We start from the raw sequence: 24,718 nt of genomic DNA on the forward strand, positions 1-24,718 counted from the left end.
CAAGCCAGCATACCATTGGTCTTGGTCACCAGGGTACACTGCTGGCTCAAGTTCAGCCAAGCGTCAACCAATACCCCCAGGTCCACTTCCTTTACACAGTCTTCCAGCCACTCTACCCCAAGCCTATAGCGTTGCCTGATATTGTTGTGGCCAAAGTGCAGGACCCAGCACTTAGTCTTGTTTAATGTCATCCCACTGGCCTTAGCCCAGCTGTCCAGCCTGTCCAGATCCCTCTGTAGAGCCTTTCTAACCCCAGGCAGATCAACACTTCCTCCCACCTTGGTGTCATCTACAAACTCACTGAGGATGTACTCAACAGCCTTCTCCAGATCATCAGTAAAGATACTGAAATAACAGTCCCCAGTACTGATACCTGGGGAACTTGTGACCAGTCGCCAGCTGGATTTAACTCCATTCACCAACAACCTCTGAGCCCGGCCAACCAGCCAGTTCTTTACCCAGCAAAGAGCGTTATCTATCCACAGGCTGACAGTTTCCCAAGAATACTGTGGGAGACAGTGTCAAAGGCTTTGCTAAAGTCTAGGCAGACTATTTTAACAGCCTTTCCCTCAGCCATCAGCTGGGTCACTTGATCATAGAACAAGATCGTGTTAGTCATGAACCCATGTATGCTAGGCCTAATCCTGCACATGCTGTGTGATCTCTCTCAAGATTATCTGCTCCATAATCTTACTTGGCACAGAGGTGAGGCTGCCAGGCCTGTAGTTCTCTGGATCTTCCTTACAACAGCACTTGCAGATGGTTGTCACATTAGCAAACCTCTAATCCCCTAGGACCGATTGACCAGGAACACCAACAGATGATGGAAAGTGGCTTGGCTACCACCTCTATCAGCTCCCTCAGCACCCTTGGGTCGATTCCTTTTGGCCCCATGGATTTGTCAGTCCAGATGGAGTAGCAGGTCTCTAACTGCTTCCACCTGAGTCATGGGGAGGTTTACTCTGCTCCCCATTTGAGACTTCCAGGTCAGTGGGTAGGGCACCCTGAGGATAACTGGTCTGAAGTCCCTCATGAGAACAAGGGCTGGTGACAGTTCAACTTCTACCAGCTGTTCTCAGAACATCTCATCTGTCTCTTCATCCTGGTTAGGTTGTCTGTAACAGACCTCCTTCAGGATGCCCATTTTGTTGGCTCTCCCTCTGGTCCTCACCCATAGAGATTCAACCTTATTCCCAGCCCCAGACTCAACAACGTCAAAACACTCTCTAACATACAGAGTCATACCACTCATCCTTTCTTGCCTACCCCTTCTAAAGAGCTAATAGCCATCCATTCCACACTCCAGACATGGGAGCAATACCACCATGTTTCTGTAACAGCAGCTAAGTCATAGTCTGCCTGCTGTACAATGGCTTTCTATCTTAGCTGGGAGGAAAACGAGCAACTTCAATAGTTTCTTTCGAAATTGCATTTAGCTTCAGAAACTGAGTGTAGGATCCTAACACAAGCCAACACAGACTTTGCTAGCAATTAGTTTGTTGGTACTTACTGGGTTCTCTTCACTTCAGCACTTGCAATGGCACTTATGAAAGGCACAATTCTGCCATAGTGTAAGAACAGCCTGACAAGAGGTATGGCTGCTTCCTGTTTTTCTCTGCAAACTTCACCCAAAATGTGTGCAGCTGATGCTGAGACAGGCTGAAGAGTGAAAAGAAATAAAAACTTTCAGAGATCTTTATAGGACAAGCATCATTTCTTTTTCTTCCCCTTAGATCCTTAGTGCATAAACCCACATAACAATTGCAGTGGTCAGTTACCTAAACATGCCTAAGTATAACATGGTTTGGCCTCACATTTCAGTTTTTGTTGGCTTTAAGTTTTGATCAGAAGAGGGCAGCAATTTAAAAACTATTGCAGTGCAGTCTTTTTCATGCATTTTTAACAGCTGATTTTTCACTGAATATGATTGTTGCCTGGGAAGCAATTGAAGAAGATGAACTACAAGCCTTCTCATTTTCGGACTACAGTAACAACAGAAACCAGCCCTTGAGCTGAAAAAGCAACTCTCAAATCCCAGACACGAGGCAAATGCTAAAACTATTCACAATGGCAGATGTAGTCCATACTTCTGACGTTTCAGAGTTGGCTCTCCATTTGAGGTTGTTTTGTTTTCTCGTTTTGTTTTGTTTTTAAATTATCAAAGCAAACTTGTTCCTCTCCAATAAAAGAAAACCAATTGGTCAAACCGAAGTTTACTTTGCATTTTCACACATAAAATTAGAAAGCCACAGAGAATATGCTGCTGTTAAAACCACTGGTGTTCCTGGGTGTGCCTCCACCCATCATACTATATGCAGATAAAGATCTTTTCTGTAAGGACGGAAAACAAACATGAAGGATATGCAGAGATTAACAGGATCCTTGGGTGTAAGACGGAAGAAGCTGAAGACTCTGGTATTTATACAATTATGGTGCTGCGCTACCATGTTTGTATCTAACACTCAGGGAGGCCCCTGTGAGGACGAATTACAGGTAAACAACAAACAGCACAAGCAAATCACCTCAACATCTGCAGATTTGAGCAGGAGGTCTCTAAGTGGACTGTAATAGTCTGAGGAAAAAACATGGTCCTCAGTGTAAACCACATTTAACCTTAAGGAACCAAGGTCATCAGGTTTCAGTGACTTGTTACCATTGTCTCTGGGCTGCAGGAAATACCTGAAATGCAAAAAAAAAAAAAAAAAAGATAAAGTTTGTGCTGAAACAAGATTATCTCAGGCTATACATAATCACTTACAAAATCTATAGATAAAAGATGCAAATAATCTTTATTATTAAATTTCTTATAAAATTTCTTGAGAGTTCTGAATAAGAATTTTTAATCATTTGCTAGTGTATTTTATGCCAACTTCAACATGGAAAGTTCTGATGATCAAAATTTATGTTGATGTAACATAAAAAAACACATTTTCATATAATTATGGCATTGCTATTGAAATGCAGTAAATAACATTATAAACTCAATGTATTAAAATTCCCACATGCAACACAAAGGCAGAATCTTTGATTCTCTAATGATATTATCAAAACTTCTTGTTCTTACATTTGCTAAGATTATTTTGGCTTACTTACAAAAAAAAAGATACAAATTAAATCAATTTAAACTTTATCACAGTAATTATTCAAAGACTTCACAGCAAACATATGTTTCTACTTATACTCCAAAAGAAAAATGTCAAGTACCATGCTTCATAAGAACTAGACTGTCGGAGAAATTTCAAAGGAAGTCTCAGTTCTCCTAGAAACTCATCTCCAAACTTCAAGTTACTGGCATTCCAGAGATCAACTCTGTAATAAAAACAAGTAATTTTAAAAGATTCATAATGAATAAATAAAACTTTGGTTTCAATTTTATTGTTTTTCCCCTCAAGCCCAGGAGCTAGAAAGTTCCAAAACTGTACAATATTCGCTTTCAAACAGTTAAGAGGCAAAGTTAGACTTCTGAAGCCTTACACCTCATCTCCATGAAACAGTGAAAAATCATCTAGAATACCTTTTCCTCATCTGTATTGCTTCCACAGTCCATATTGATAAAGATCCAGGGGCTCTCTGTATGTCCCAGATAAAGGAAAAAATACAGATAAAATGAATACAATGGCGAAAAAGTGCAGAGACCTTCAGCCTCAGACTAATTTGGATCTACCAGCAGTCTAAGAGGCAGTTTAAAGCCTGAGGCGGAATTTCTACACAGCCTCTATCTTCTGGGAAGATTTACCATGTCATGCTTACTAATTTCTTGCACCTAAAGTTGTTCTGTACAGATATTAAGATTGTTCTATCACACAGTATCATGTGTGTATTATCTGTAATCCATGCAATTTCTGTCACTTAGTCCCTCATACATGGAAGTTCTGTTAGATGATGCTTCCTTGCCTTTTATGTGCTCTTTAACATTCAGGATGTAAAACAATTGCTCTCAGATTCGAAGTAGAAGTACTGGTGTCTAACCTGGCATTTGAGGATAAATGCTACAATACCCACCTCAGAGCAAGGGTTTAAAACTCCAGAACAGATGTTTCTGTAAATACTTTACGGCTTCCTCTGAGAGGCACTTTTATTTTAAAAGAAGCACAGCTAAGAATTTCTCAGCTAAGTGAATGTGCCTTCAACACTGGGGTAAAAAGGCTGTACAGTGAAAAATACAGGTTTTTGAATAATTAAGATTTTTAGAACTGTAACTGCAATCTGCATAAGGTGCAAAGTCATCTGATTGTGGACATATTTACACCACCTTCCTAGCCTCAAGCAAGACACAGTAGGCTGTCAAGGAATGAGGACTGATAGTTCTGCTAGAGGTTTATCCTACCTTATGCAAGTGCATGTCACTTATAAATCCCCTGAGCCTTGGATCTCTCACCACTGTCTCATGCATCAAGTTTCATATGCCAGACAAGATAGAAGCTCATGTTAAGTGCCTGCTGGTTTAAGTTCTTCAAACTCTAATATTTTAACAATATGTTTCTGTAGAGCAAAAATGACCCAACAGAAAAAAGTCTTTGAAAATTCTACCTTCTCTATTTTTTCTCCATATTCAGTTGATTACTGTCTTAGAAACTAATTCAAATGGCTAAATGCAGCTTCAGGAGGGCATGAATCTTTTGAGGTTATTTACACATAGTCCAACTTTGCACTTATGAAGTATTTACAGGCTAATGGCTTCTATATACAAATGCCTTCTCATGCTCACTGGCAATAACACTTTTAAACACACAGCCTCACACACTTCCCGAGGGTGTGCCCTACAGCAACTTAAGTTATATAAAAAAAGAATCAGTAAAATGGCTCTTCAGGAGAGGAACTCAAACTCAAGGTAGATCTCAAACTGTACAATAAGCAAAGCAAACATGCAAATTCTGACATTATTGCTTCGTGTGCTTAAAGCATAAAAAATAAAAATATTATACACAAGACCCCAGAGTCTAAAAGATTACTGCTTCCCAATCTTTTTAAAAGGCAAAAGTAAGATAAGTGTTATTCTAAAATGGTCAGACACTGGTCACAGAGAGAAAAAGAACAACAGAGAGGAGGAGGAGAAACAATGAATGTCACCAGAACATCTGGTCCTTCAGTGCTGATATGCTCTGCCTGCAACTTCCTACACCCACTCAAATAGAGAAACTTTCATAGCTTTAGGGAAAAACCATGAGAGACTGAGTTGCTTCTGTACCCTGTGGAATGGTATTTTCTCAGGAGAGGAAAAGAAAACAAACCCCCAAACCCATTAATTGTATGATCCATCCAGAGGGCACGGGGGCAATCTAACTCTGAGAAAACAGAGCAAAGGAAGTGAAGGGGGTGGGAGGAGAACCCGAGATGGAAACAAAAACACTCTGTCCTATATGGGACAAACTGAGCAAAGAGTTTACCCAGCCAAAACCAATCCTTTATCTATTTTCACTTATTATTTAAGTGCTTAATTTTTTCCCAACTATTTTACAAGTTTTTCACATCACATTGTGATGTGTTGTTGTTAAGGAATGCAAGACTTTTTTGAAACTCATCTACATCCCTTGTGTCTCTTGCATACAAATAATCTTCCTTTCTTGTCTCACAGAGTCCTGGCAAGCACAAGGCTACTGATGGTCATGCAATGCCATGATACTGCAGTAACGGGCTACATGAAGCAGCAGCTGACAGGCAAAGTAGAGGGTAACATGACCCAGATTGGACCCTGATATTCCATGGCAGCAGCCCTCATCCATTTATTAACATAAACAAATCTTGACTGGTGGGAATAAGTACTATTACCCTTGCCTGGTCCCCTCTATTTTCCTTGCTGCTAGTTGTGCTTCTGAAGTGACTAGAGAATGTTTTGAGAGAGAAGTCCTCAGTGCCTTTCCAGTGGGAACACCTGGAGAGGAAGGAGTGGAAGGGATGCCACCTTTCTTCCTCAACTTTTCTTTCTCTAAATCCTACAGTCCTTTCCAACCTAATGTACCTATGAACCTATGAACCTATGAAATATCACACACCGTGGGTATGTGGACACAGCAGTTTTCACCTACTGTGCATCCAGATCACCAGATGGACTAAATCTTTGTTTCACACACATAACAGTACCTCACACATGAGATACCTCAAGGCTTTGCAACCTCTACTGCTTCCTCCCCACTCTAACTGTTCACCCATCCCCACAGACACTGTTGACAGGCCTCTGCAAGTTTTAAAATAGCACAAGTGGGTGGGTGGGGTTGTTTTGTTTTTGAAATCAGAGTTACTTCTTTCCTGTGCAATGGATCATACCCAGCCTCACAAGAAGGGGTTACATTCTGGCAGGAAAAAGAGAAGAGAAACTGCCTCAGACCCAGAGAAAATTTCAGCTTAAGAGTTTCCTTTCAGTGAAGGAGGACCTTATCTGGGTTGCTAAAATTAAGTGACAAAAGAAAACAGATCCTTTAACAAAGAGCATCACAACACTCTTGGGTTCTCTTGGGAAACTGGGGGAGGGAAGGTTGAAAGGGGAGACCATCCATAAAAGGCTGCATTTCATGATAAATGCACATTAGCATACATGCATGCACATTATACACACAGAGAAAGGACACTGAGGAAAATAATGAGGATGTCTCCCGCAGCAGAACTGTCACAAATTCATATAGGATCTACAGGATCATGCAGGTAAAGGAACAGACACAGTGACAAAGAACCCTCCTTGAGCCACCAACAATGAAATTATGCTTGCCATTCTGAAAGAACAGTCTACTACGAAGTATACAACTTTGGAAGAATATTAGTAGAAAGAATTTTGTATTACCTAATCTCCATCTTGTCAACTTCATCAACATCTTCAATATCAAACTGGGACTTCTTGTTGTAGCTACTCGGTCTTGTAACCTAATAAAAAGGAGGAATCTTTAACAAATTAAACTGATACAAAAGCATTTCTGCATTACTTCTACAAAGCTCTGGAAGACTGTGGCCTTTGACTATCAGCAGTAAATTAATCCCTGATTCTGAAAACATTCAAGCATGGCAATAAACTTGTTGACCACAGATTCCTCACTATACAGATGCTGTAAGAATCTTACTCAAGGGTAACTAAATACTGCACACTTTCTTTACTAGAGAAAGGATGTCTTTAATATTACTGCAGTACTTTGATTTTACATTGTCAAAAGAAAAAAATCATGCAAATGAATACCACTTTTACAATCCATCAAGGGAAATAAAAGGGCAATTAATACTCATGTCTTAAGTACAGCTGTACAACGGATGCCTGAGGCATTCTGAAGAGGAGAGAGGTGAAAAGCAAAACCACCATTAAAAACATTTTACAATGGATGCAATTAAAACTGGGAAGTTCAGCCTGTCAAGATATCCTGGAACTCGATTTATCACACCCCCACAAAATGTACCGAGCAGATCAATTGTCCAAGCGACGCTACACTGTGCTATGCATGTCAGAATTTAGAACCAGGTGCACAGTTCAGCAATCACATTTGTAATGCTGATAGAGGAAAGCATGGGTAGAAAAGAATGGGAAGATAAGCTGCAAGGGTAGAGCATTAGCAAAAGAAAGCTTCTGTACAAACATTTCTTAAAATTTCTTTTCTAGTGTGATCTAAAAAAGCCTTTGATATTTTTGTTTTTTTCATAGTGTGTCAGAAACTTGAGAAAAAGGCTACCCCACCCAGCCGAAACCACAGCAGGAACTGATCAAACACAAGTGCATATGATGTGTGGGTTTAGTTCTTGGCTGCACACAGAAGCTCAGCTTTATTGTATGTTTAAATGCTTGTGCGGCTTAATGCTTCCCACTCACAAAAACTGTTTTTTATTGTAAACTTGACTTCTTGTTACTTCAGATGCAGACAGAACAAACAAGAGAGTCAAATATGTAGCTGCACAGAGGGAAAGGAGAAAGAGTTTTCAGACTGGACACCCAACAGTCTTTCGTGTGCTTAAGAGGGGGCTCCATCTTCAAGGTGATACACATAAACCCAAAGGTACTGTAGCAGCACTGGAGACCAAATGCTTTAGTCCATAACCAAATGAAATGCACCTGCAAGCCCAGGATCATGATGATTTAAATGCACCCTACAATGTCAGCAGCTCAGAACAAATTTTCTCCCTCTGTCCTTGGAACCGTCTTCACTGTGGCTTCCAAAAGTCATCCTACAAAACTGAAAATTATGTGTATTCCGTTAGCATTGTGAAGCTAATGGTGTTGCTCTGAATAAGATCTGTACTGTTTTATAACCTGTTCAGACCTGAATAACAAAAAGTAACAGCAGAGATGTTGCTTATGGCAAACTCCTTTCAAGTAAACACTTTTCTAAGAAGCTTTGCTGAAGTCTGCATGCATGAGGTCCCTCTGTTCATCTGCATGACTGCTCAGTATGCAGATTAATTGAAATGCTAAAAAGAGAGCCCCATGAAGTCCATCAGTTTCAAGGATGGAATTACATATTAGGGAAATTTCAGCCCAGACTGCAAGTTGACAAGCTGTTTATCAGCTTCTCATTTCTTTCAGCAGAATCATGTTTACTAACAGGCTCCCAGCACTACCTCCTTCATGAGTGGGAGATTTCCCTGTAGCTGTATACAGAACTCTAAGCCCCTTCACTGTTGCAGCTGAAGTGGTGGTGAAAATGGTTCCAAACCATCAGGTGCAAGTTTCACTCACAGCAACCTTAAGTAAGCCCTTAGATCTTCCAAACCAATGATAAGCTCTTTTCCATTTATCTAATTAAATCTATTTTGCTGCAGAAAGGAACATGTCTTCACTGACTTTCACAGATTTTCTTCTTCCTTAGAGCCACGGCCAATTGCTGTGCTAGCAGACTGCAGGAAAGCTGATGAAACTGTTCGGAAGCAATAAATGATACGTCTGTCAACAGCATGAATCTGTGCAGCTCCACAGGAATCAGGTTAGCTACAGGTCTGCCCACGTCTCATTAGTGAATGCATTTCCCTGTCCTAGCAGTGCTACTGAACCTTGTTCCTTGGAGACATTTAGCCTGGTATATACTAACTACTCAAAATGACATAAATTTATGATGGCTCTGTCAGCTCTGAGGGTATGTTTATTCTGTCTGATTCAGACATTGTCCAAGCATTGTCCTTACCCACACAGAAAACCCTTTGCTCTGAGTTAGCAGAAGAGTGAGGGTATGGGTTCCAGTTCAAGTTTTGCTTTTGCAGATATTGCAAGATACTCAGCTTTTAGCATAAATGCAAGCAAAGCAAGCCACCAGCCCCCTTCCACAGCTCCAGTTGGAAGGTGCTTTCTGCTCCTCTCTTTCCTCATTTGGCACCACCTGTCAAGTTCAGTGTTTAAACGCCAAATGTTCGCTGTTTCTGCAGCACACAGCGGGCAGAGGAATCAGACAGGCAAAGTTTTGTGGTGTAAAAGTTGAATTCCTTGATCAGGCTCATTAAAAAGCTCTCACTGTCAGACTCCTCCAGAACTGCCTATGTTAAGAATTAGGAAGCCCATTCTAGTTTATTAACACAGAACATTACTCCTGTTTCAGTGCCAAAGGCTGCAGCTCTGGGACAGGTGACAGACTGAAATCCTGAATACAGACACCACAGTGCAGTTTCAGTATTCAATACCATGGGATCTCTCCTCCCCACTCAGTGCAGTACCTGCACAGTCACGAGTTAGGTCACCCCCAAAAGGGCTCAGTGCTAGCCAAAGGTAAGGCTGCAGTGAACTTACACCCTAGGAAGAGATTTGATGGATTATTGAAGGAAAGATTATCCTGACCAAGTCTCAGGGCTTCCACTCATTTGGGCAGCAAGAAAGTGCCAATAAAGAACTTGAGTATCTGTTCCTCAAATACATCAACAAGAGCACACTGCTGTTGGTATGACTGACTTTAGATCAGCTGGTACAACTGTCAGCTTCTAAGCAAAGACAGTAGTGTGCAGAGTGGGTGGATAGCAGCAGTAAGGCCCATCACAGGCACTGCACTTTGTACCTGCATGATGTGCTTGTCTGGTTCCTTTCTCCTCACATCTCCTCTCTAACATGGCTGCCTGTACCCCAGGACTAATCCTCAGAATCACATCCCTAGTACCATTCCTATGCCAGCAGCTTCTGATGCAGATGCCACCTGGGTGAAGCAAGACATAGGAATAAACAGGGCTTTCCACTATTATGCCAACTACGCCACGTTATTTTGGCTTTTCACTGATTAAATTACACCAGATAGGTTTTTGAAGTATCTACTGAAATAGAACAATTAATTGTAGATCAAGTCTAAAATGTCCAAGGGAAAAATAAAAGAGAAAGAGTCACATACTTTAGACAGAACAAAAAGTTTCAAGAGGCATCCATATTATAAACACATGCACGTATACATAAGGATACATTACAAATACTGCTACTTATGCCAAAAAAGAACCAAAACCAGCACTTTTTTTAGGAGTTATAATTTATCTTAACTGGACTTGTTGAAAATGTGCTGCATTAGACAAAGTTGTAGAGGCTCCATATGTTAGTATTACAGTAGACTGGTAGACTGCTGAAACATACTTTTTAAAAAGTATCTTTCCGCTATGGTTTTCACTGCTCCTCTGAGACAACCTTCCTCCCATTGACTGGAGAAGGGTGGAGCTGCTGTAAAACCACAAGCTAAAAAAAATATACATGTATAAAAGCCCGTTCTTAACTCTCTCAAAACTCATCTGGGTTGAGTTATACCTGGATTGAATAAAGCCTGTTACTCAGAAGTGCCCAACTTGAAGCTTCTCCTTCAGATCACCTGAGCAACATACTGCTGCCTCAGCAGACATCTAGTCTGACCCTGGATACTTCTTTCCCCTGCACTTTGCTTTGAAACAGCCTTCAAAGAGGACAGCTGGCACAACATGGAGCAGGATGCTGTGCCAACTATCTAGAGTATAGTGTTTCAGCTTATCACCCATTCCTTTGAAATACCAACCTCAAAATAAAACACTTCATCAAAATGTGGATTGTTGGTCTTCTTTTTGACTTTAGTCTTTTTGGCTTCCGACCTGAATAAAGAAAAGAAAAAAAGTGTAAGAAAACATCAGCAGAAGTGTGATCTTAGAACAGAGCCACTGAGAAACAAATGGTCACTCATTTGGTAAAACTGGCGGGCCACATGGCTCCAGCACAGTAAGGCATACAAACATCCACATGTTTAAGAGAGGATTCACTGCAGCCTATTTCTCTCAAGTGGCAGTAATTACAGTTTGCTATCTTTTCTTAAACTGAGTCCTTGAACCCCAATGATCCTACTTTCTTGATCCAGCAGCACATTACATCTGAACAAAAAGACTTGCAGGAATGGAGCTTTGAACAGCAATATTTGAGGGGAGAGTCAACTCAAGAATTTCTCATACCCTAAGAGCACAGGAGTCAGGAGGACTGATATCAACATTTCTGTGTTTTATAACCTTAGCCTGAGGAATCAGTGAATGCTTTACAGGGGTGTTAAACAATCGAAAAACCATTTTCTTGCAAGAATGAAGAAGTTTTTCAAAGGAACAGCAGAGCACAGAAGGTCTTCAGGCTTCTTTTTAAAGCCTGACTTTTTTAAACTTGAAAAGTCAGATTCTAATTGGTATATGCCACTCTCTTCCCTGCAGCCACAACAGCCCCTAGTAAATGGTATGTTGTTGAATTACAGTAAGCAGTGCTGCGCAAAGTCTCTAATTTCTACTACTGAGTAGGAACAATTCATGGCAAACCTCCCTCAAACCACTGGGTCAAACCATAGGCCTGGCAAAGTTTAACACAGCTCATTCATTTGTCTCTAGGCAGCATCATCCACCTGTATCTGCATTTTAGAATATGAACATCTATCTGGTTGGTAATGGGCTAGAAACAGTCAGTGTATCCCACATCAGCCAGTCAATGGCTGTCTGATAATTACCAAATGTTACAAACCTATACTTAATTAGTTCTAGCTACATGCAAGCGAGAAACTTTATTGCCCTGTGTCACATCTTCCCCTAAAGCTCTCCAGTGACAACAAGGCACAGATAAAACAGACACAGATGGAGATCTGCACCAACCAAGTGGAGAACTGACCTACTAATCATTTTATTCCAGAATCTATCCCTCATTTCTCGTGCAGCAAAGCTGCTTAGGAAGCTTGTAACAGTTTTTAATAACTGGACGTATACACATACAGTGGGCAAGCAAAGCTGGGTTAAATTTCTAGTGCCAATACACATTTCTGGCGAGATTTGAAAGGTCCAGCCCACATGTATACAATGCTTTCCCAGAACCAGTTCCAGCTGAGAGATCTGTCGGCTCTGTAAGTACAAACTACAGAATAAACAACAGTGCATTTGCTGATGTTTTAATGCTTGGTACTGCATAAAATACAGTAGGCAAAAGCAGCTCTCCCTCTCCTAAAAGGGGAGGGAGCAAAAAAGCCAGAGAAGAGAATGATACACAGATTAAAAATACCTCACTGTTCCTAGGAGGAGATGAGAGATAAGAGACTAATCGCCTGCAGGACATGGGGCTGATTGCCTATCCCATCTCATCAGTCACACTTGCCAATCAACCTCTTTACTGATAAGCCCATCAGGGAGGGGACTGGGAAGCAGGATGTAGAACGGGGGACGATTAAGGCAGGCACAATTATTGGGCAATTAAAGCACTGGAGAGGAATAAGCTGTATGCTGCTTGCTGAAGATAGGAGGCAAGCCTTCTCTCCCCAGCAGAAAATGAAACAAAAACAGATAGGAACAAGATGGAGCTGTGCTCCTTATTCTAAAGCGAAATATGTTATCGGCTGTTGTATGTTATCCAGACTGGCAGGGGAGGGGGAGCAGAGGAAGAGAGGCAAGTTTGGACATTCAAAGATACTACAGTTATTCAAGAGATACTACAGTTATTCAAGAGATCTCCACATGATTTCAGTATTAGCACCCAGTGCCATCCGAAACAAATTATATCCTTAAAGAGTCAAAGTGTACATCAAATACATGGCTCATTAAAATACATGACATAGGACACCAAGGAAAAACGAGGAATACAGACCAGCCTCAAAGCCTCTTCTGCATGTAAGGCATTTGTTAAGAATGCGTATCACTTACGTTGATTTTAATACATTATTGTAAAAATATATATATGCATATATGCCAAATCTTTAAGTTCAGAGGAGAGCTGTGATTTTTTTCTAATATTTCACAGACATTAAAGGTGACTCTCTAAACAAACAGATACAAAACTGTGACATCCAACAGCATGAGGAATTCTGTAAAAGAACAGGAAAACTGAATCCAGTATTTAAACTGAATAATAATATGCAGAATCTAAAATTTTATCCGTGCTATTGTATCCACACATATCAAATTACAGGACTGAGCTACTTAGGGTTTTCTACATAAACTGTAATTTGCCACACCCCAAGAGCATAAAATACCCTAAATATTCACATACAAATGTGCATGTTCTGCAAGATGTTGATGTATTCAGCTTTCTCTTCTCTTCTTGCTCAAAATCAGGCAATAAATTTGTTAAAAAAATGGCCTCCGACTGTGAGCTGAGAAGATGCATAATTAAACGTAACCACAAACTACATACTCCAATATATTCAAATTGTTCAGAGATTATTCAGACCTTTACGTAAAACAAAACTCAAGTAAGCCTCAAATTACTTACTCGAGTATTCCTTAGTAGTTCATACATATACACACAAATGCTTGATTTCAGTGTTGTCTAAACATTCTGTCCACCTGAGAACAGAGATTTCTAGACAAAGGGAACAGAAAATATCCTTATGAAATGGAAGTTTCTGTATGAGCAATACTTGCCTGGAGGGTCCTGCTAAAGTAACGGTGGCATAGGGATCACATTGCCCATTCACAATGGGCAGACCTTGGCATTCTAGAACTCTGTAAAAAGAAGACAAAAAATGCAGACAAACAGATCAATAAAACAGGAGACTGGAATGAAAATAAAAGCAATTCATGTTTATCCTGATCCATTTTCACAATATCTTTTACTAAATAATTGAAATGTAGCTAAACACAAGCCTCTAATTTATACCTAAAACTTGAGAACACATTTTGGTCTTAAATAGTAACTTTAACATGGATAATACTAAATTACAAAGAAACCTTAACATGAAGGACTCTTTACTGTTCAAGTAGAACAGCTTAAGGTTCATGAAAAAAAAGAGTATGCTGTCAAGATGGGAACTGTCAACACTTGGAAATTCTCTAGCAATTTATTCACAAGAAACAGTAATAGCCAGAATTTATTTCTGTAACAAAGGATTAAAAAGAAAAATCACACACATATCCCTGTAGTAGTCAAATAATTTATCAGAATCACATCCACAAAGGCCTCCACTCTTTGGACAAGATCCGGCACAGGCTGTGTTAACTGTAGCCCCAGAGACAGCATGTCTTATCCATTAAACTTTTAAATAACAAAATAGAAAAAAATAAACACATTCAGCAGCTTTCCACTGAAGAAGTCAGACACTGCAGGGACAAAACAGAACAAATGGGTTTCTCTTGCAAGCCAAGGTGAGAAACCTGCACTTTTGCACTCTGATTTCAACATCTCTTTGGAAAAAAAAAATACTCACACAAAACCAATTAAAAAATATTCCATAAAGCTAAAACCTGTTGAAGAATGCAGCATAAACTGAAAATAAAAGCAGAGAGGTTAGTGTCAGGGCTCTCCCTCCTGTAACAGGTTCTACTTAAACCAGAGGAGTAGCACTACCCTTGAAGAGTGAAATACCTGGCACACTTATGCGTACAATAAAATCAGCAAAAAACTACGATCTGTTTTACTGCTTTCAATGACAACAACTTTGATTTAAAAAAAATATCAGCAGACAAAATTCAGTAACACTGTTCCACAATTTTATCCACAAAGGAAATATTTTGTAACATATGGTGTGGACTTCATAGGCAGCTTAACCACAGAACTTTTACTTACTCTGCATAAAGGGATGACTGCAGTGATGGATTCAGTACAGACGTCTACTTTTACCAGAGGAAGCTTTGCCCTAATCCAATCTAGATAAATTCACACAGCAAGTACAAAAAGCCTGAAGATCACTTTAAGTTGCCACACACAGACAGAGGAAGTAGTACATTATATTTACAGTTGGATTCTCTGACCTATGATAGAAGATAAAGGCTAAATAATTGGCTTAATACAGTCCCCAGGTATTCCAATTTGAGAGGAAAACGTTACTTTTTGAATTCAAAGAAGGTAAGCATGAATAGTATGAACATTTACAGGGAACACCACACTGCAGCCATCAAGCAGAGTAGCAAGAAGTACAGGTGGAAAACCCAAAATTACAAGCAGAAAGTCTTTAAGAAGAGTCAGGTCCAGGTGGATTTTTCTTGTGAGTGCAGGAGAGGTCACTTCTTTGCCAGTAATCTTTATCCGAGCATCACTGTATTCACAGCAGGAACACTCTGTGAGCATGCCTGCTGGTCTTCTGGATGGTTTGGACACATTCATATGTGAACAGAACTGCACACTATGTGGCAGCATCAAAACCAAACCCCCTTCCACTGTTTCTTTAAGGCAGCCCTTGGATTCCTTGAAATGAAACATTAGCTCAATGGCTTTCTAGCAGTCAGCCAATTTTCTGCTGTTCATGAATGGTTTCCAAGCCAGCTCTCATCCATACAGGAAGAGTTATTTGAGTTACACAATGAAAGCATGTTCAGAGATAGAATGATTCCTGTTTTTATAAAAGCAGTCCTTTCAGAATATGTGGACAATAGAAAAGGATCCCAGGCAGCGTGATCTAAACTTGAGGACACATAGAGCACTACACAGTAAAATCAGAGATGCATTTGAATGCTGGAAAGCATAAAGTTATCCATACACACAAGCGTACTCTACTCTCATACCATCACCTAGAAAACACCTTCATGGCTTTTGTGGATGGTACTCTGACATCATCACTTCAGCTGTCACTCATGGTTAACAAGCAGCATCATTAGCTGGTCAGAGTGAACACAGTCACGTTGGGCACAGGCATCTTGAATCAGGTGTGCTCAAAAACTAAGCAGAACAACACAATGATTCCTGATTCCATGAGCTCTCCACGTTAATATGACTAATCTCAGAAGACAGAAGTTATCCATTCATAAACAGCTCATAAAATCATGAATGATGTGAAGAACATTTCCTCACAAAACAAGAATTAGGGTGCAAACAATGAAATGAGCAGGCAGCAGGTTTAAAATAAATAAAAGGAAGTTCTTTTTCCACACAATGCATAATGAGATTGTGAAACATATTGTCACAGGATGTCACAGAGGCCAAAAGAATACAGGGCTTCAAAGTGAGATTATACAAATAACGAAGTGCAGGTTTGCAGGGAGCTATGAAAGTATAACGGTCCAGAGGCCTCCTCCTGCTTGGGAATGCACAAACTGCTGATCAAAAAGGGTGTAACACTGGAACAACCATGCCATATTTGAAACATCATTCTGCAGTAAATACTAAAAACAGCTCTAGGTTAGACCAGAGATGTGTTTAAAACAGTAGGGTAGGTTTTTGTGTTCTCTGGAGAAAAAAAAAAACACCAAGAAACCAAACCAACCAACCAAATAAATCAGAATACACACATATTCTCTTGAAGTCACGATGACTTAGAGTACAATGTTTCTCTGTGTGCAGTGGGAATAAGAAAAGCAAAAACAACCTTGAAAGAAACAAAGTGTGGAAAAACAGGAAACAGACGCTGACATGAATGGTATTCAAAGCCTTTCCAGGTAATTTTAAAAAGAGTTATTGTTTAAGGATGTTGGAGAAAGCAGGCAAAAGACTGAAGACAGGACATTGACGAAGGAAGGCCACGTCTGGAGAAAATTCATTTTGGTTCTTATGTCTTACTAAATACTGTGAGGAAAGGCAATAAAAGTCAGCAAAACACAAACATGCTCTCATTAGTTGTAAGGAACGAGTAGTTGTAATTCTACACTTGCTTTTGTTATGGCCGTTTTCTTCAGTCATGGGAAAGTTGTTAGGTAAATTAACATTCCTTCTCTCCCAATCTGTTACCAAAATACTTGCTTTAATGTACAAGAATGAGAAAAGCTAGAAGAAAATGACAGCTACTCACAGACAAAATAAAACAGAGTTCCAATTCTCCCACACTGGCATCATATTATTAATACTGATACCTGAATTACATGGAAAAAAAAAAAGAAGTATAATACTTTCTCTACTAAAGCAGTGGATAGACCAGGAAGCAGTGCAAAAAGACAGTAAAAATGACAGCTCAAATCATCTGCAGAACTAGTTTAATATATAAGTGCCAAGATACTGAAAAAAGTCTAGGCAATCAAGCTTATTCACAAATTACAAGTTGACTCATCAGCCCCCAGAGCAAAAATGCCCAGTGGCTGCTGGACCCTTTTCCATACGACTCGTAGTTTCTGCTCATTAGTTGCATAGAGCCCAGCTGGGATATGGTTAACAATCCCCTGCAGCTAGTGTGTGCTTGGGCTAGGCTAAGGTTACTGGCAGGTCATATGGGAAAACTCTTAACGCAGCTGCCTGCTATATTTTACTTGTGGTTTATAAAATTAACAGGTTTCAAGGAACAAGAGATTTCAGTTTTCAATGTGGTTCATGACCAAACCTTCACAAGACTAAATATGCTTTGGAAAATTCCCAGAGGGTAAAAGAAAACCTCAAACCCAAACACATCATAAGCATGTCCCCTTGCCTTTGAATTATATGATTATAGAAGTCAAGAGAGAGGCAGGGGCAGACGTTTCTGAGAAAAGAGAAGATTTTTCATCAAAGACTAAGAAACTCACAGCTGAACGCTCAGGCATTCCTGCCTCTGGGTTGCCAACTAAGAGCTGAAGGCTGCAGTCTCTGAGAGCCTCTACATGATCATACCGCAAGATCAGGCCTAACACCGGCAAGCAACAGCAGAGCGGTCCAAGTCTGTGGGAGTTCCACACCCCTTTCTTGGAATCACAGAAATTATTTGAAAATTATAGGCTTTCTGATTAGTCAGGGATGCACATGTGTCATCAGTGTCTTTGGGAATCAGGATGTGCAACTGATGCAAAGCCAGACACAGAGAAGAGGAATGAGAAGGGATACAGCTGCACTTAGACAGCTTTCCAGATCAAACCACTTCCCCAGGAAACAGCACCACAAGGGACTTCCAGTCTACCTAGTCAGCTCAGCTCTTCCCTCAGCTTCAACCTGAGGAACACTACAGTATTCCCATTCCCTTATCTCAAATCAGACTGTTTTCTCACTGTGATTCCTCAGCAGGAAATATACTTTTTCCACACAGTCTATCAGTGAACATAATCCATGCACTTTACTTGCTTTCACATACATACAAGATTCCTAAGATAAATCTTAACGCTCAGCAAATTTTATTATTTTTAATTCGGAGCATCTGCTGGTTCCGCCACTTCATGTGACTGAGATAAAGAGTTCCTTTATCTCAATGCTTTGTCTCATCTGAGTGTTTTTTGGTTATACTTACATTCTTCTCTGAATCATTCTGAGGTCAAAAGACTCCCTCCTCCTTGCTTCTCTAGGGACCTAGTCAAAACTTGAACACTCAGTGCTTTGTGTGGCAAGCCTGACTAGACAGAATTATCAACTTAAAAGAAGACTTTGTGACAGATTTGTCATAACTGTGACTCAAATAATGCATCTTTGGCTTATGGTTAGGTATTTACTTGGTAAGGGACATTCCAAAGTTCAGGGTATGTGACTTACTTTCTTACGTCTCTCTAGATTTCTTTTTTTTTTTTTTCCTACCAACCACAGGATCATTTTTCAACATACAAACTACTCTGAGTACTTTTTCTGGGGGAACCAAACATGTCACACTCGGTTCATTTTTGAATGTCCTTCTTTCAGCACAGATGTGCATGACAACTTAGAAGTTATCACTGCATGACAGACTTCCAGGCATACCTCAGCCGATCTCATAGCTATGCTGGTATACGGCTGCTGCTCTTAGGTCTGTGAATCACCTTCCTTCTTGCACTGCAAGCAGGAACTGTTCCAATGCCTCCTCCTTACTCCCTTGATCTGTACAGGACCAAGACCTTGCCAAGCCAGACATATTCATGCGTTTTAAAGTGGCTCTACCAGGATGCATCTGCCTCCACACTATGCACAAAGACACTACATCTAGCTCAGGAATTCCCAGAATCATAAATTTCTGGAGGCCTGGAGAGTGTATCACAGCATGACTGCACTTGTAATTCTTTATCAGACATACTCAGAACTCCCTGGGTTTTTGGTCTGACCAACCGTTCTATCTTGAACTGTTTGCTTCTGAATAGTAATCTGCTGGATCTGACCTCAGGGCAGAACAAACACACAACCTTTTCTGACACTACACTAACTGAGCACCCTATGGTTTCTGCAACAAGGCATACATCTTCATAATTTTCTCAATACAGCTGATAAATTACACTCTGCATACACCATCTAAAACACTATAGCAACTATGTCTCAATGTCCTGAAAATTTCTATATCAATCCATACATGGGCAATGCTTTGACCATGTCCCTGGGGAACAAGGATGGTAACAGTACAGCATCGATGAATGAGTCCAGCCTTATAGCCTCTGGATGAACACATGAAGCCAAAAGGTCATGTCCACCCCTGCTAAGTTAATGCTAGTAAGAGATGACTTCAAAAGTACCCGTTCTTTTGGAAGTGATCTGCTTCTACTGAAGTTCATTTCAAACACAGTTTCTTAGTATGGTTTTCACCTGTCTGCTTTTCTCACTGGAAATCGACCGGCTGCCTTTGGAAGTGGTTCTAACATATCAGAAATTATCTACAGCCCAGTTATGTGTCCTGGTGCACCTTCATCTTATGTCTTGCTCCAACACAGCATGCTACAGTACTACACAATCACTGGCTGTGCTTGCTAGAGTGAATTTGGGAAACAGTGGGACAAAGTCCCAAACAGATACAGAAATACTGAACAAAACACATAATTACTCACTTTTATAATTGTAACTCCTCAAGCCACCTTTGTGCTACAGTTCTCCATTTCTCCAATAAATCTGAAGTCAGAGCCTTTAATGAATCCTCAGGCACACTGCTTCTCTTGAGGATGCCCCTCCATCTCTTTTACTGCCCCTCCAGGAAAACCACTCTCCTTTAGGGAGTTTTGTTGTTTCTATTTTTTAAGGAACAAATATATTCTGGCTTACAAGCAATAAAATACATGCCATCCCCTTAACCTCTGTGAGAGTTAATAGGAGCTTAATTGGAGCTACTTTTTGCCATTCATGTGATGTTTCACTTTGCCACACAGATCTGAGGTAACAAAATCTTGCCCTTCTCAAATATATGGCAAAACTGTACTTGTGACAAGCATTTCACTCAGTGTGTATCTGCTTAAAATAAATGCTGTCCTGCCTTTGCTGCATTGGCTCAAACATTTATAGCTAACATATTGTATGTTCAAACTCACCTCTATTTCAGCTCCTGAAATCTTGACAGAGCTTATCCAGGACACAGGAACAGGCTGTGCAGGTAACTACTCTGTTTGTGCAGGTAACTACTCTGGTTTTCCTCCCTAAAATACCCTCCAAAGCCTTCACAGCAAAAGCACAACAGAAACCTTGAAACTGTCTTTGCAGCACCCCGGTGAGCTTTAGGTTTTAACTGGAAAACTCTATGTGCAGCAATTCTGTCATGCACACAAAATTCTTGCTAACACAAGACTGTTAATGGTGACTTCCCTCAGGCAGAGCAGAGGAAGAGGATTTAATTGTTCAGGCTTGAGCTACAATTTATTTCCAAGATATTTACTGGGGACATTTTAAAGCAAAACAGGAACAAATACTCATACAAGGCCATCTAATAACATCCAGAACACAAAGAAAAAGTAGTGACGGCAGCCCCTGTTTCCACAAGCTGAAGTGAATAACAATACTACAGAAAAAAATACAGGCACTGCAAAAATTCATTTCATTAACGAAGAAACACTGTTGATATATATGTATTGCTTAAATCATGATCACTTCAAATAAACTGCAAAAACTATACCATGTCAGTGTAAGTCTAAACATTTCTTAACAGTTTAAAATCACATTTCTCTGCTATTAGTATGGAAGCTGTACCACAATTTGAACCATCAAAACTGCTTCCCAATATCAGTTCTAGAAAGACTTCTGAAACCATACATTTGCAGAGCACCATCTGTACTCTGTGCTAAATGAAGAAAAGAGAATAAAAAGTGGGTGTTAGTCCTACTGTTCTCACAGGACAAGGAGTTAAGTCATTAGCAGTTCATCCGGTTTATGAGACAATTACAGAAGAACTGCAAGTTCCCTAAAAGCACCTTCAGAAACGTTTTTAGTTAGGTTCATATATTAAAGAAAAAAAAACCAACATATCTTCAGTGACAGTACCCTGAGGGCTTCAGCAAAGACACAAGCTTGCCAAAATTCTGAATTGCATTGATTTAGTGACTGTTACTGGCACTGACATCAGCATTTCCTCCTGCCTTGTTCTCCAGCTTTCAGCCTCAGTTATTAACAGGGAGCAAGAGCTCAGCTATGGGAGAGTAAAGAGAAATGGTAAGTAAGGAGGAGGAGAATTTTGTAGCACACACTGATTTTCAGAGGAGACAGAAGTCTCCAACGTAAGTTGCTGCAAAGCAGTTAGTGAGTAAAAATTATAAGGGAAGAGCAACACGGAAGAGTAGGTGCTAACAGGAAAGGATGAATTTGCTTAATGACAGAACTGCATGGGTTCTTGTAAGGAAAGGAGAAAAATCGATTTTTTACAGTAAGGCAGAAAGCCAAAGAACAGGTTAACACACCAAGGCAGCTGCAGAAGCATTTGTGTGAAAGCAGCATGGTGAGGAATGCAAAAAGAGGAAAGCACAGAATGTTAACAACTATGATATGCAGCCTTGACAACTATTAGAGCCTCAACAACAGCTTCAGCTCAGCTGACTGTAGCCTAAGGCAATACGAAATGGAAGAAGTGAGATACTGTCTGTACAGCAGATAAGGAAGGAAAGAAGACCAAAGACCAAAACACAGCATGCAAGTCTGAGACATAGGAAGGCCATCATAGCCTCCTTAATGAAGCTGGCTAGTGACACCAAAGTCTCCCATGTCCTTTTCTTTCGCTTGGTAACACCAGTTGGCCTTGAGACGATGTACTGTGTGCTGTATGGGATATGCAGGGTTTATGGAAAGCAAACTGCAGTGACCAGACTTGAGGTCTGCTCAAGTTTAAGATGCATCCAGGAAGGAACTACTTGCATTTGACATAAACACCTTTCAGGACACTCGGATGTCCCCATGTACATGCATGAGTTCATAAGCAAACAAAATAAGCTGCATGAGCATGTCCTGATTTTCCCCTCCACCAGTCATCTGAGGCCACAAACATCTCCGAACATTATACAAATTGATAATGATACAAAAAGAATGACGACAAAATGAAGAAGCTAGTTTTGGAATGACTGAAATTAATTCAGAGACAATGTAATACAAGGCAGAGCAAAAGTTACCAAAAAAACAATTCAGGTATCACTCAGAGGAAGAGCTTTCTGAGGCTACTGACAGAGATCTGGTTATGTGGGAGGTAAAAAGTGTCGAGGTGAGAGACTAAGATCAGAAATTTCATGCCAACAACACTCTTTGGCCATAGGGTGCAGTAATCCTACTGGATTAAATCTCAACAACTCTTAAGGTGCCAGTGGGGCACAAGGAAGATCATGGGAAAGCAAGGGATGGGAATGAGATGACTTCAACAAGGGCACTGACAGAATGAATGCCCAGCAAGTTCCCTCTCAGTACTATCTAGTCCAAAAACGTTTGGTTTTTTTTCAACTAAACAGATCTTTAATGACTCTTTTATGCTGACTCTGAAAACATTTTTCTATCTAATTAAATGTATGTATTCATATTATAGCAGCAAATACACCTATCTAAATGAAGAGATCAAATAAACTCACAGGTCCAAACAAATTAAGCAGTACTTATTCAATCCACTTGGAGGCTACTACCTTCTGTATTTGTCATGCCTTGGCTCATCTGAGATAGGTATGACTTCTAATACTTTAAAACCATAACTTGAAACAGGTCAGAACAACTTCCAACTTCATTTATATGAATAATCAGATGATTTGTGATCTTGATTAACAGTACCTCCAATTAAAGGGTTTTGATCTTCCTTCCAGATGTAGTACTTGCATTAGGGAGTCGAAATTAAGCTGATTCATCACCTCTACTGAAATCTGATGTCAGTCAAGTTGCCAATCAGGTCCCAAAGTAATGTTGATGCCCTGAATTCATTTTGATAAGAGAACTGGACTAAGGTTATGTAATTTTTCTAACAGCTCTCATGAAAATGCTCTCTTCTAAGTAGAATTCTAGATATATTACTGATAACTTGATGCTGTCCAGATTTAGTTAGCTAAAAAATAAAAAGCCTTAACTTACTGTGATTACAGACAGTGCAGTAACCAAACAGAGAGAAGAAAAAAACACAACACAAAAACAACAAACTTATGCAGAACTCATATGGTATCACATACTTAACTGTGAAATCACGGCATTCTATTCTGATAAGCTATTTTTTATTAAAAGACAAAACACATTAGAAGTGTTAAATTTAGATCAGTATTCAGGTACACCAAATTTGTGAGAGGCAGCCAAGAAGCACAGCTGTAGAGTCTTTTCTTGTTATCCAAACAGCATGATAGATCAGACTTGGTAAGTTCAATTTATCTCAATTTTTCCAGCAAGGCAGATAGAGTTATTCATTCCAAGATGCACAAACAACATAGCCATCAAAAGACAAAGTCTGTAATAAGCTTTTCCATGGAATTAACTGAAAAAGATATTCCTTGATGTCTCTGATTTGGCAAGAGGAGAGACTAAATGAAATTCATAAACCATTCATGTAAAAAACAGCTGTCACAAAATGTTGACTTAATATGAATTACTCCCTTGGTCTCACAAGGCCACTTACTTCATTGTGACACTTGATTATGCCAAAATTACTAAAATTCAGATGCACTGAAACAGCACACATGTAAGGCAATACACGTGCAGCTCTTCAGAGCTGCTGTAACACTTTTCCAGACCAACTGCCACTGAACTCCTCAGACTCTGCAGTATTATTAAGACATAAGGAAAATAGCTACCTGCAATGATCCTGTCGGATGTGTTTAAAAACGCATACATATATTGTTCTTATAGATAGTATTTCAAAGCATTCAATAGTTTAGATTTTTCCAACTGAGGGCCTACACCTGAATCATCACAGAGTAATAACAGGAAGTCTGGAGAAGGCAGCACGGGATTTTAATGGAAGGCAAAATACTCCGACTAGATGGATGGTGTACAGCACCAAGTGAGGTTTCCTGCACACTCAAAGCACACTGGAATGGCAAACCTGGTCTCCCAGCAGAAACAATGCATTAAGCATATTGTGTTTCTGACTGCACACTGTCTCATTTTGTGTTCTACCTTGAAAGCCCAGTCATGTGTCCTACGCACAGAAAAAACCCGTGATATTCCATCCCAAAGAAGGCAACCTCGCAAAATTATGCAGTTGTCGATACAACACTAAGATCTTTGTTGATGAGAAACGATGCAAAGCATGCTCTCTTTAGAAAAAGCTTAGTGCACTGTCCCTTTAGAACTTCTCAGTGAAAAACAAGACACAAATGAGGGCCTGGTCAGGTAGGCATTCTGGTATAACCAGATGTAATTAGTAGCCCACATCGACTTTATAATTTC

At 40.0% G+C, this 24,718-nt stretch overlaps 1 protein-coding gene across 1 annotated transcript in view; it reads right to left on the reverse strand.

The window, feature by feature from the left end:
• Positions 1-24,718, reverse strand: part of RASA3 (RAS p21 protein activator 3) — a 127,220-nt gene that overhangs the window by 19,995 nt on the left and 82,507 nt on the right. The window contains exons 6-11 of the mRNA XM_065741091.1: positions 13,768-13,848; positions 10,914-10,986; positions 6,776-6,855; positions 3,205-3,309; positions 2,523-2,679; positions 1,511-1,659 (exon numbers count right to left, since the gene is read on the reverse strand). Coding sequence (XP_065597163.1) covers positions 1,511-1,659; positions 2,523-2,679; positions 3,205-3,309; positions 6,776-6,855; positions 10,914-10,986; positions 13,768-13,848 — 645 coding nt within the window. The remainder of the gene's footprint in view (positions 1-1,510; positions 1,660-2,522; positions 2,680-3,204; positions 3,310-6,775; positions 6,856-10,913; positions 10,987-13,767; positions 13,849-24,718) is intronic.

Source organism: Cyrtonyx montezumae, unplaced genomic scaffold (assembly GCF_038088225.1).
Source record: "Cyrtonyx montezumae isolate F1298 unplaced genomic scaffold, pur_monq_1.0 scaffold_3, whole genome shotgun sequence".
NCBI classification, from domain to species: Eukaryota; Metazoa; Chordata; class Aves; order Galliformes; family Odontophoridae; genus Cyrtonyx; species Cyrtonyx montezumae.